The sequence below is a fragment of the Coregonus lavaretus genome, assembly GCF_964263955.1.
Source record: "Coregonus lavaretus genome assembly, chromosome: 34".
Lineage (NCBI taxonomy): Eukaryota > Metazoa > Chordata > Actinopteri > Salmoniformes > Salmonidae > Coregonus > Coregonus lavaretus.
Window position 1 is genome coordinate 33,193,539 of NC_140021.1, and position 13,272 is coordinate 33,206,810.

General features: G+C 43.8%; 1 protein-coding gene across 1 annotated transcript; it reads right to left on the minus strand.

The window, feature by feature from the left end:
* Positions 1-639: 639 nt before the first annotated feature.
* Positions 640-10,926, minus strand: LOC311108874 (protein CDV3 homolog). Its single transcript, XM_084151657.1, has 5 exons — positions 10,498-10,926; positions 6,957-7,033; positions 6,686-6,816; positions 6,371-6,533; positions 640-1,815 (listed from the first exon to the last, which is right to left on the minus strand). The coding sequence occupies exons 1-5, from the start codon at positions 10,702-10,704 to the stop codon at positions 1,686-1,688; spliced, it is 708 nt and encodes a 235-aa protein (XP_084007783.1). The 5' UTR covers positions 10,705-10,926; the 3' UTR covers positions 640-1,685.
* Positions 10,927-13,272: the final 2,346 nt, after the last annotated feature.

Here is a 13,272-nt window from a genome sequence, read left to right on the forward strand (position 1 = left end):
TGCACTGTCAACTGTGGGACCTTATATAGACAGGTGAGTGCCTTTCCAAATCATGTCCAATCAATTGAATTTACCACAGGTGGACTCCAATCAAGTTGTAGAAACATCAAGGATGATCAATGGAAACAGGATGCACATAAGCTCAATTTCGAGTCTCATAGCAAAGGGTCAGCATACTTATGTAAATAAGGTATTTATTTGTAAAAAGAAATCTAAAAACGTGTTTTCGCTTTGTCATTATGGGGTATTGTGTGTAGATTGATAAAGAAAACAAATGTTGTTATCCATTTTAGAATAAGGCTGTAACGTAACAAAATGTGGAAAAAGTCAACAGGTCTGAATACTTTCCGAATGCACTGTATGTAATCAAAAATGGACAGCAGTATGACAGACCGTACTTACTGTGGTCAATTACAGGCATTAAGTACAGAAGGGTCATTTTTGGGACGCTGTAGCTAATGTCTTTGCAGCTGTAACAATGTCAGTCTACTTCCCCTCTGTCCCACCTCTACACAATGATGTAAGTACATGAACACTGGTGGAGAAACAGCCCTCAAAGTAAAACAAAAATGACAAAACTCAGGACCGAATCCTCAGAATGCTTAAAAAAAAGTCATCTACCAAAGGAATGACTTCAGATTAGAAAAGAGGAGCTTTAATAATGGTTTGCCAATGTTAATAATCAAATAAAAAAGGGTGAGCAAGTCAAACAGTGGATATGAAGGACAGTCGGTGTAATCTTCTGACAAACTACAACTCAGCACTACATTATTGAACTGGGATGGTTGGTTGCCCTTTAAGTGGTGAGATCCAGAAGGCAGGCAACAGCCCATGAGACGACAAGCAGGTTTCTCTCCAGAGGACGAAGCAGTTTCTCTTTACAGTAAGGCCACTTTTAAATAGTAATTCTGAATGAGGACCATAACTTCTCTCCCGTGTCCACAGATCTTTGCAGGAGTCCCTTTCTTGAGGAAAACAAAGTTTCTAAGTGAAAGAGCCTGGTGGTTCACTCTTTTGCAGGGCTGGTGTTTGCCCCACTCACCACCAATAACAGCAAAGGCCCGCTCAACTCAGGTAGTCGCCGCTCACTTGCCCAAACCATAACTCCAACACACCCCAACAATTACAAACCATGTGCAGTTCGGGATATAACAATCTAGCAAAAAATATATCCATTCTCAACACTCCGTAAATTCATCTTGCCAATTTTTTGTCTTCTTCGATCCTCTGTGGCTTTATCAAAGAAAGTTGAAGTTCAGAGAGAAGTTGTACCATACAACTGCTGCTCTGAATACAATCCACAAAAGACAACCTAACGTTGCCTTTGCTGTTGTTGCTGCTGTCATATAGACTTTATATTTGTTTTGTTTCAGTTGATCCCTGTTGCCACAGCCCTTTTGGATGTAGTCCTTCAGTTTTGCCAACCAGGTGCTTTGTGTATGTAATGTATATACATGAATGCATTGACATAGTGTCTGTGTAAATGTAAAGTGTGTGTGTGTCTCAGTGTATATGGTTGACTGTGTGAGGTGTTTGTATGTATACTGTATGTATTGTGCTTTGGTGTGTGAGAAGGAGAGAAGGTCCAGTGTTGTGGTGGCAGCAACGCCAGTTCGTTGTCAGAACTGTGCTGTAGTTCAGCGCCATCTGTCAGCTGGGCAAGACCACGCTGGCTGTGCAGGGCACTACTTGTCCCCCAGGATGGCGTACTGGTTACCAAGCTCCAACTGCTGCAGGGAAGCCCCACTGCCGCCCTCCTCTCGGCCACGGTTTTTGTGTTTCACAACCTCAAAGGTCTTCTCCATCTCCCTGTCCCTGAAACCCAAGCATTGGACATATTAAAAAAATAAAAATACGTTTCTACACTGTATGTGTGCCCACCTTTGCATGTGTCTAAACGCGTCCGCATACATAGGTTTGGTTCGCTTCTAGCAGAACTCGGCTAGGCGAAGCGACGTCTGATTGCATACCCCTTAAAGACCTCCGCTTGAAAAACAATAACAAATATTACTGTTGTTTGTCCCTCGTGCCACCGCAGCAACAGCCAGAAAAACTACCTAAAAATTGTCTGAATTAAATCAAGATAATTCATGAAATCTGGCATGAATTGATGTTATTGTCGAGGAAGTCTGTCGCGTAGTCAAAAAAGTCACAAAAATGTGCACGAAAACTAGTAATCTCTCGCTGAAAGACTACACACACTTCATGTTCCCACTCATATTAGGAGTAGTACTGATGACCAATCACTGACGAAGGGCGTAGACTTCGGCTTTCGAAATTCGACTTGCCTCAAGATTTTTTTTTGGAGTGCACTAGAGATGACCCCCAATTAGTCGACTGGTCGATTGTTTGGTCGTTAGGCTGTTGGTCGACCGAGATTGTTTTAGGCGAGCAGTAACATACAGTGCATTCAGAAAGTATTCAGATCCCTTGACTTTTTCCATTTTGTTACGTTACAGCCTTATTCTAAAATTGATTAAATTGTTTTTTCCCCCCCTCAGTCTACACATAATACCCCAAAATGACAAAGCAAAGTTTTTGCAAAATAAAAACATAAATCACATTTACATAAGTATTCAGACCCTTTACTCAGTACTTTGTTGAAGCACCTTTGACAGGGATTATAGCCTTGAGTCTTCTTGGGTATGATGCTACAGGATTGGCACAGCTGTATTTGGGGAGTTTCTCACATTCTTCTCTGCAGATCATCTCAAGCTCTGTCAAGTTGGATGGGTAGAGTCTCTGCACAGCTATTTTCAGGTCTCTCCAGAGATGTTTGATCGGGTTCAAGTCTGGGTTCTGGACATTCAGAGACTTGTCCCGAAGCCACTCCTGCATTGTCTTGGCTGTGTGCTTAGGGTTGTTGTCCTGTTGGAAGGTGAACCTTCACCCCAGTCTGAGGTCCTGAGTGCTCTGGAGCAGGTTTTCATCAAGGATCTCTCTGTATTTTGCTCCGTTCATCTTTCCCTCCATCCTGACTAGTCTCCAAGTCCCTGCCACTGAAAAACATCCCCACAGCATGATGCTGCCACCACCATGCTTCACCGTAGGGATGGTGCCAGGATTCTTCCAGACGTGACGCTTGGCATTCAGGCCAAAGTTCAATCTTGGTTTCATCAGACCATTGAATCTGGTTTCTCATGGTCTGCGAGTCTTTAGGTGCCTTTTGGCAAACTTCAAGTGGGCTGTCATATCCCTTTTACTGAGGAGTGGCTTCCGTCTGGCCACTATCATAAAGGCCTGATTATTGGAGTGCTGCAGAGATGGTTGTCCTTCTAGAAAGTTCTCCCATCTCCACCGATGAACTCTGGAGCTCTGTCAGAGAGACCATTGGGTTTTTGGTCACCTCCCTGACCAAGGCCCTTGTTCCCCGATTGCTCAGTTTGGCCAGCTCTAGGAAGAGTCTTGGTGGTTCCAAACGTCCTCCATTTAAGAATGATGGAGGACAATGTGTTCTTGGAGACCTTCAATGCTGCAGAAATTTATTGGAACCCTTCCCCAGATCTGTGCCTCGACACAATCCTGTCTCAGAGCTCTACGGACAATTCCTTCGACCTCATGGCTTTTGCTATGACATGCATTGATGACTCCAATCAAGTTGTAGAAACATCTCAAGGTTGATCAATGGAAACAGGATGCATTTTAGCTCAATTTCGAGTCTCATAGCAAAGGGTCTGAATACTTATGTAAATTAGGTATCAGTTTTCTTTATTTTTAATACATTTGCAAAAAAACTTGTTTTCACTTTGTCATTATGGGGTACTGTGTGTAGACTGTTGAGGAAAAACATGAATTTAATCAATTTTAGAATAAGGATGTAACGTAACAAAATGTGGAAATAGTCAAGGGGTCTGAATACTTTCCGAATGCACTGTACACACACATATTTGCGCCCATCTCATTGAACTAATCCATTGCGGAGGCCTAGACTAAACGCTAATTTATGCTTGATCTGAAATTGTGGTCAGAGGCTCCATATGGAGGGTGTGAAGCAATTGCAGCGCCTCCAGAGGCATACAGAGGCCAAATCGAGCTCCGTACTGCATTGCCATGCACCTCCCAAAGGGCTCTGTACAGCTCTGCACTGACATGATTGGTTGACGACAGCTCTGCACTACTCCGCGAAGCACAAGAAATATGACTACCCTGACTTCTGCCGAGGCCGTATCACCGCAAATGCTGCATGGCCAATGCAGACGTCGGACTGACCATGCACCCAGACGCACAATGTACTTTCTCCCGCAAATTTGTGCACATTCGTTTCATAACTCAATTGTGTGAATTGTTAGTGTATATCAATTTCCCATTACATATAACACCAGTAGTACATTTACCTTTAGGTCCTAATCTACAACGTTTGTTACGGTAATTTCTGTTAATGCATTCGATATTATTATTCCAGTCTTCCTGTTATATTTGTCGGCGTGGACACATTGTTTGCAGAGAGCACAAACTATGCTACGCTTGTGAGAAACAAGTTTTGGTTTATTTCATTCCATTTACGAGTTGTCAATTTAGTAATTGGCCTATAGGCTACCTGGCCATAGGCTACCTGGCCTGCGCGCAAATATAGGCATATAAATGTGCTCATTTGAGGATCTGATAGTATTTCTGATTGGCTTAACCACCACTAATGACCTGTGGAGCTTCTCAAAGTAATGTTTTCTTCACCTCAAACAGCAAGCAAACAAAGTCTGTTTTTACATCCATTGAGAATTACAATAGTTCCTCAATGTATTTGGAAAATCTTTCCAGCGCTCTCGCTTTCAATAACCACTCAGCATGAAAGGGAAAAATGTCATGCTCTGATCTAGTGGAAAAGTCATAAAATAGGCCTACCTGATTACAGTGAGGGAAAAAAGTATTTGATCCCCTACTGATTTTGTATGTTTGCCCACTGACAAAGAAATGATCCGTCTATAATTTTAATGGTAGGTTTATTTGAACAGTGAGAGACAGAATAACAACAAAAAAATCCAGAAAAACGCATGTCAAAAATGTTATAAATTGATTAGCATTTTAAATTAGGGAAATAAGTTTTTGACCCCACTGCAAAACATGACTTAGTACTTGGTGGCAAAACCCTTGTTGGCAATCACAGAGGTCAGACGTTTCTTGTAGCCACCAGGTTTACACACATCTCAGGAGGGATTTTGTCCCACTCCTCTTTGCAGATCTTCTCCAAGTCATAAAGGTTTCGAGGCTGATGTTTGGCAACTCTAACCTTCAGCTCCTCCACATATTTTCTATGGGATTAAGGTCTGGAGACTGGCTAGGCCACTGAGTTGATGCCAAAGAGCTCGATTTTGGTCTCATCTGACCACAACACTTTCACCCAGTTCTCCTCTGAATCATTCAGATGTTCATTGGCAAACTTCAGACGGGCCTGTATATGTGCTTTCTTGAGCAGGGAGACCTTGCGGGCGCTGCAGGATTTCAGTCCTTCACGGCGCAGTGTATTACCAATTGTTTTCTTGGTAGAACTATGGTCCCAGCTGCCTTGAGATCATTGACAAGATCACCCCGTGTAGTTCTGGGATAATTCCTCACGGTTCTCATGATCATTGCAACTCCACGAGGTGAGATCTTGCATGGAGCTCCAGGCCGAGGGAGATTGACAGTTATTTTGTGTTTCTTCCATTTGCGAATTATCGCACCAACTGTTGTCACCTTCTCACCAAGCTGCTTGGCGATGGTCTTGTAGCCCATTCCAGCCTTGTGTAGGTCTACAATCTTGTCCCTGGCATCCTTGGAGAGCTCTTTGGTCTTGGCCATGGTGGAGCGCTTGGAATCTGATTGATTGATTGCTTCTGTGGACAGGTGTCTTTTATACAGGTAACAAGCTGAGATTAGGAGCACTCCCTTTAAGAGTGTGCTCCTAATCTCAGCTCGTTACCTGTATAAAAGACACCTGGGAGCCAGAAATCTTTCTGATTGAGAGGGGGTCAAATACTTATTTCCCTCATTAAAATGCAAATCAATTTATAACATTTTTGACATGCATTTTTCTGGATTTCTTTGTTGTTATTCGGTCTCTCACTGTTCAAATAAACCTACCATTAAAATTATAGACTGATCATTTCTTTGTCAGTGGGCAAACGTACAAAATCAGCAGGGGATCAAATACTTTTTTCCCTCACTGTACTTCTTATCAGTGCTTGACTTGGACTGAAATAGGTTCCGGTACTCATTTTGGTTGCTGGTCCTGTTTATACTTATTCTATAAGAGGAACAAGAGCTCAAGCAGTAGGAAATCTGAGGTGCCGGTACTCAGTTCCGGTTAGCTCCTGCCCAAGTCAAGCACTGCTTCTTATCCCTTGCACAAATAGCCTACAGAAGCATGCGATATCTGAAGTTGAGGTGCACTCACCTGCGTGTCTCCACATGCTTGGAGCCGGCCCCGAGTGACGGGAACTGTGTGTCGCTGAAGATCTCAGGGGGCCCCTGGTTGGGGCCACGCTTTGTGGTAGTCAGTCGGGCACCTGGGGGGCGGTACACCCCAGAAGGCTTGGACTCAGGCACCTCTTCCACCTCTGTAGAGACGACAGCAGAGATGAAAAACAAGGGGCAAGGCTCATCATTAGTAATTCATATTAATTGCCAAAATGTCTATTAGAGTAACCCTTTTTATACTACAATAAGAGAATGTGGAAGTGATACGTAGAGTGGAGAGAGGTATACCCACCAACAGGTGCAGCGGCTGGGGGCGGGGCGCCAGATTTGTTCCAGGGCCCAGAAATTTTGTCTCCACTAACCAGGATGATCTCTCCATCCTCACCGAACTCCTCCTCATACTCCTCTTCCTCCTTCTCATCACTGCCACAATCGCCAGAGAAAACCCATTCAACAGAAATGTGCCACTAGTACAGACGTTTAACATGTCATCAGGGTAGTGCGTACTGTTTTCTGCCCACTGAATGAATGTGACCCTGTTCCCTCCTTATGTTCAGACTTACCTTATCTGCAGAGCCTGCAGTCTGAGTCCACTGTAGTCCACCTCCTTTGCCTCAAACTCCTTCCACTCCTCATCCTCCTGCAGACAGAGCACACACAGCTTATCAGTTACACACCCCACTAACTGATGGTTTAGCAATCCAAGACTTCATAGTTCATACATTTGCGTTGTCATCATGTCAATCTCAATTTATCATGCTTATAAGCAAAAACTAAAGCAGGAAGCACCAGTGACTCGGTTAATAAGGAAGTGGTCAGATGATGCAGATGCTAAGCTACAGGACTGTTTTGCTAGCACAGACTGGAATATGTTCCGGGATTCTTCCGATGGCATTGAGGAGTATACCACATCAGTCACTGGCTTCATCAATAAGTGCATTGATGATGTCGTCCCCACAGTGACCGTACGTACACACCCCAAACAGAAGCCATGGATTACAGGCAACATCCGCACTGAGCTAAAGGCTAGAGCTGCCGCTTTTAAGGAGCGGGACTCTAACCCGGACACCTATAAGAAATCCTGCTATGCCCTCCGACGAACCATCAAACAGGCAAAAGGTCAATACAGGACTAAGATTGAATCGTACTACACTGGCTCCGATGCTCGTCGGATGTGGCAGGGCTTGCAAACTATTACAGACTACAAAGGGAAGCACAGCCGCGAGCTGCCCAGTGACACGAGCCTACCAGACGAGCTAAATCACTTCTATGCTCGTAACGAGGAAAGCAACACTGAAGCATGCATGAGAGCATCAGCTGTTCCGGGTGACTTTGTGATCACGCGCTCCGTAGCCGATGTGAGTAAGACTTTTAAGCAGGTCAACATTCACAAGGCCGCAGGGCCAGACGGATTGCCAGGACGCGTACTCCGAGCCTGCGCTGACCAACTGGCAAGTGTCTTCACTGACATTTTCAACATGTCCCTGACTGAGTCTGTAATACCAACATGTTTCAAGCAGACCAACATAGTCCCTGTGCCCAAGAACACTAACCTGCCTAAATGACTACCGACCCGTAGCACTCACGTCTGTAGCCATGAAGTGCTTTGAAAGGCTGGTCATGGCTCACACCAACACTATTATCCCAGAAACCCTAGACCCACTCCAATTTGTATGATGCAATCTCTATTGCACTCCACACTGCCCTTTCCCACCTGGACAAAAGGAACACCTACGTGAGAATGCTATTCATTGACTACAGCTCAGCATTCAACACCATAGTGCCCTCAAAGCTCATCACTAAGCTAAGGACCCTGGGACTAAACACCTCCCTCTGCAACTGGATCCTGGACTTCCTGACGGGCCGCCCCCAGTTGGTAAGGGTAAGTAACACCACATCTACCACGCTGCTCCTCAACATGGGGGCCCTTCAGGGGTGCGTGCTCAGTCCCCTCCTGCCGACGACATAACAGTGGTAGGCCTGATCACCGACAACGATGAGACAGCCTATACGGAGGTGATCAGAGACCTGGCCGTGTGGTGCCAGAATAACAACCTCTCCCTCAACGTGATCAAGACAAAGGAGATGATTGTGGAGTACAGGGAAGAAAAGAGGACTGAGCACACCCCCATTCTCATCTACGGGGCTGTAGTGGAACAGGTTGAGAGCTTCAAGTTCCTTGGTGTCCACATCACCAACAAACTATCATGGTCCAAACACACCAAGACAGTCGTGAAGAGGGCATGACAATGCCTATTCCCCCTCAAGAGACTGAAAAGATTTGGCATGGGTCCTCAGATCCTCAAGAAGTTATACAGCTGCACCATCGAGAGCATCCTGACTGGTTGCATCACTGCCTGGTATGGCAACTGCTCTGCCTCCGACCGCAAGGCACTATAGAGGGTAGTGCGTATGGCCCAGTACATCACTGGGGCCAAGCTTCCTGCCATCCAGGACCTCTACACCAGGCGATGTCAGAGGAAGGACCAAAAAATTGTCAAAGAATCCAGCCACCCTAGTCATAGACTGTTCTCTCGCCAAATCTAGGTCCAAAGGGCTTCTTAACAACGTCTACCCCCAAGCCATAAGACTCCTGAAGAGTTAATCATGGCTACCCGGACTACTTGCATTGTCTCCCTACGGCAGAGCCTGGATTCGAACCAGGATCTCTAGTGGCCACTTAGACCACTGCGCCACTCACTTTAACTCTACCCACATGTACATATTACCTCGACTAACCTGTGCCCCTGCACATTGACTCTGTACCGGTACCACCTGTATATAGCCTTCCTACTGTTATTTTATTTTACTGCTGCTCTTTAGTTCTTTTTTAATTTTTACTCATCTATTTTTGACGTAACATTTATTTTTCTTAAAACTGCATTGTTGGTTAAGGGCTTGTAAGTAAGCATTTCACTGTAAGGTCTACACCTGTTGTATTCGGCGCATGTGGCAAATAACATTTGATTTTATTTGAAACTTTGACCATGAAAAGGAACGTATGTCACAAGGTGCCAAATAACTAGAAACTAGGATCTGGATACAGGCCACGCCCTGACTTTGGACGGTGATCACAACATATTATCACAACGCCTCTGGAATGAGTGTCAACCTCAGCACAGAACCACACCAGGGTGACACCCAGAATATCAATTAGCTTAGGTATCCCTGAGAGGGGACTGGTTGACAGTTACCCTAGGCAGCTGATAGTGCCGATCTATCGCCCATGCACTATATCAGCTGCCTAGGCTTGTTGAGCGGTTATCAATCAGAATCATAAAATGTGTATTTGGTAACTAGCTAACGTTACCTGCTGCAAATGCTACTTACTAACATTATCACCAGTAAATTATACTCTCAGTGCATTTTTCTGCACAAGAAAGGTTATGAGTCTAACAGCTGGAGTCCCCATTTCCCAGGCTAACCATCTGTAAATTCTGAGAATAATATTAGAGGCCTAAGCATCTAGAAAATCGTGCCAACTAGCTAGCAACATTACTAATCTTCCAAATGTACAGCTTTGTCAAAATTAATTAGCTAGTTGGCAAGCTAGTTATATTCACATTCGTCACGAGGCATATGTTGCTGGCTATATTCACCAACAATATTACAATTCGTCACGATGCATGTTGCTGACTAGCTAGCTAGCTAACGTTACGCCCTAGCCTAGACTTAATCCAATGTGTGACAGTTTTCACCTTTTGAAAACATAATAGCCACTAGTCAGTTAGCTAGCTGATTAACGTTGACCAATCGAGAAAGTTGACACTTTCGCGGCCTAAAGTTACCTAGACATGTCTGCTTAACATCTGGAATAAGTATTGAGCTTGCTGGCTAGCTAGCGAACTCAATTATTGGATTGCTGTTTGAGGAACTAGTTAGCTAACCTTAAATATTTATCCCCAGAAGTCGTGTGTTAAGCCAGTATAATATAATAACTAGCCAGCCATGGTTTTTACTAAACAGCCACGAGTCGTCACTGTTAGCAGGCAAACTAGCTAGCTAGCAACATATTGAGTTGGCTAGCTAGCTAGTAGCTAGCTAGCTACATCGGCCATGATCCAACTGCTAACTACTAGCTAGCGCGGCGCTAGCTAACGTTACCTTCTCCGGCTGCGCATCTTGATTTTCATTTTTCGTGCCGAACTTCTCCTTTTCCTTCTTGTTCTTTTTCAATACAATTGGTGTGGGCCCAGATGGGGCTTCTTTTCCCTTGCCTCCCTTTTCTTTCTTCTTTTTTTTATCCCTCTTGGCAAAGAAATCATCCAGGCTCTTCTCCGGGGCAGCGCCACCAGTCTCTACATCGGCCATTTTCTTTCAGAAATGAATGCTAAGCAATGACAAATGTCAATTTCAAAACGTCTCTTTAAATCAATTGATGGGGAGGGCTTAAATTCTTATTCGACCAGAGCAATCTGTTGTGAAAAACAAAATGTAGCTACTGTCTGACCGCCTGTCTTTCAATGAGCCACATTATTGTGGGGCTGTGCGGCTCGCTCACTGGTATTTGACAGGCGAACCGGATGTACAGTCAATACTTTCCACGATGGCCCGGATGAGCATGAAGAGAAACATAATGGACATGCTGAAGACCCAATTAAATTGCATGTCATTTTTGATCACCCCCTATCGCATTAGGCCGGTAATAATCTGGTACCAGACCATGAGGTCTACTGTAGTGGTCTTCGCGGATCAATGTATTGTGTTGATCATTGACTAGTTGATCATGGAACAAGAGAGAAGCACTTAAAAAATATATTTAATGTATTCATGAGTGTACTTGTTTTGTCAAAGCCATCATTCCAAGTATTGCCTGTTCACCCCGCTATCATCCAGAAGGCGAGGTCAGTAAAAGTGCATCAAAGCTGGGACCGAGAGAATGAAAAACAGCTTCTATTTCAAGCCATCAGACTGTTAAATAGCCTTCACTAGCGCATTAGAGGCTGCTGCTGCCTATTGAAATCACTGGCCACTTTAAGAAATGGAACACTAGTCACTTTAATAATGTTTACATATCTTGCACTACTCATCTCATATGTATATACTGTATTCTATTCTATAATATTCTACTGTATCTTAGTCCATGCGCTCTGTCATTGCTTGTCCATACAGTTGAAGTCGGAAGTTAGGTTGGAGTCATTAAAACTTGTTTTTCTAATTTCTTGTTAACAAACTATAGTTTTGGCAAGTCGGTTAGGACATCTACCTTGTGCATGACACAAGTCATTTTTCCAACAATTGTTTACAGACAGATTATTTCACTTATAATTCACTGTTTCACAATTCCAGTGGGTCAGAAGTTTACATACACTAAGTTGACTGTGCCTTTAAACAGCTTGGAAAAATTCCAGAAAATGATGTCATGGCTTTAGAAGATTCTGATAGGCTAATTTACATCATTTGAGTCAATTGGAAGTGTACCTGTGGATGTATTTCAAGGCCTACGTTCAAACTCAGGGCCTCTTTACTTGACATCATGGGAAAATCAAAAGAAATCAGCCAAGACCTCAGAAAAAATGGTAGACCTCCACAAGTCTGGTTCATCCTTGGGAGCAATTTCCAAACGCCTGAAGGTACCACGTTCATCTGTACAAACAATAGTACGCAATATAAACACCATGGGACCACGCAGCCGTCATAAAGCTCAGGAAGGAGACGCGTTCTGTCTCCTAGAGATGAACATACTTTGGTGCGAAAAGTGCAAATCAATCCCAGAACAACAGCAAAGGACCTTGTGAAGATTCTGGAGGAAGCAGGTACAAAAGTATCTATATCCACAGTAAAACAAGTCCTATACCGACATAACCTGAAAGGCCGCTCAGCAAGGAAGAAGCCACTGCTCCAAAACCGCCATATAAAAGCCAGACGACGGTTTGCAACTGCACATGGGGACAAAGATCGTACTTTTTGGAGAAATGTCCTCTGGTCTGATGAATCAAAAATAGAACTGTTAGGCTATAATGACCATCGTTATGTTTGGAGGAAAAAGGGGAAGGATTGCAAGCCGAAGAACACCATCTCAAACGTGAAGCACGGGGGTGGCAGCATCATGCTGTCAGGGTGCTTTGCTGCAGGAGGGACTGGTGCACTTCACAAAATAGATGGCATCATGAGGAAGGACAATTATGTGGATATATTGAAGCAACATCTCAAGACATCAATCAGGAAGTTAAAGCTTGGTCGCAAATGGGTCTTCCTAATGGACAATGACCCCAAGCATACTTCCAAAGTTGTGGCAAAATGGCTTAAGGACAACAAAGTCAAGGTATTGGAGTGGCCATCACAAAGCCCTGACCTCAATCCTATAGAACATTTCTGGGCAGAACTGAAAAAGCGTGTGCGAGCAAGGAGGCCTACAAACCTGACTCAGTTACACCAGCTCTGTCAGGAGGAATGGGCCAAAATTCACCCAACTTATTGTGGGAAGCTTGTGGAAGGCTACCCGAAACGTTTGACCCAAGTTAAACAATTTAAATGCAATGCTACCAAATACCAATTGAGTGTATGTAAACTTCTGACCCACTGGGAATGTGATGAAAGAAATACAAGCTGAAATAGATAATTCTCTCTACTATTATTCTGACATTTCACATTCTTAAAATAAAGTGGTGATCCTAACTGACCTAAGACATAATTTTTACTAGGATTAAATGTCAGGAATTGTGAAAAACTGAGTTTAAATGTATTTGGCTAAGGTTTATGTAAACCTCCGACTTCAACTGTATATGTATATATTCATAAATTCCATTCCTTAATAGATTTGTGTGTATTGGGTATATGTTGTGAAATAGTTAGATATTACTTGTTAGATATTACTGCACTGTTGGAGCTAGAAGCACAAGCATTTCGCTACATCCGCAATAACATCTGCTAAACACA

Excerpts from the sequence above, each read along its gene's own strand:
- LOC311108874 (XM_084151657.1), bottom strand. The coding sequence starts at position 10,704 with ATGGCCGATGTAGAGACTGGTGGCGCTGCCCCGGAGAAGAGCCTGGAT. Across the intron at positions 7,034-10,497 it reads AAGATGCGCAGCCGGAGAAG|GAGGATGAGGAGTGGAAGGA; the intron begins GTAACGTTAGCT and ends CTCTGTCTGCAG. Across the intron at positions 1,816-6,370 it reads AAGCATGTGGAGACACGCAG|GGACAGGGAGATGGAGAAGA; the intron begins GTGAGTGCACCT and ends CTTGGGTTTCAG.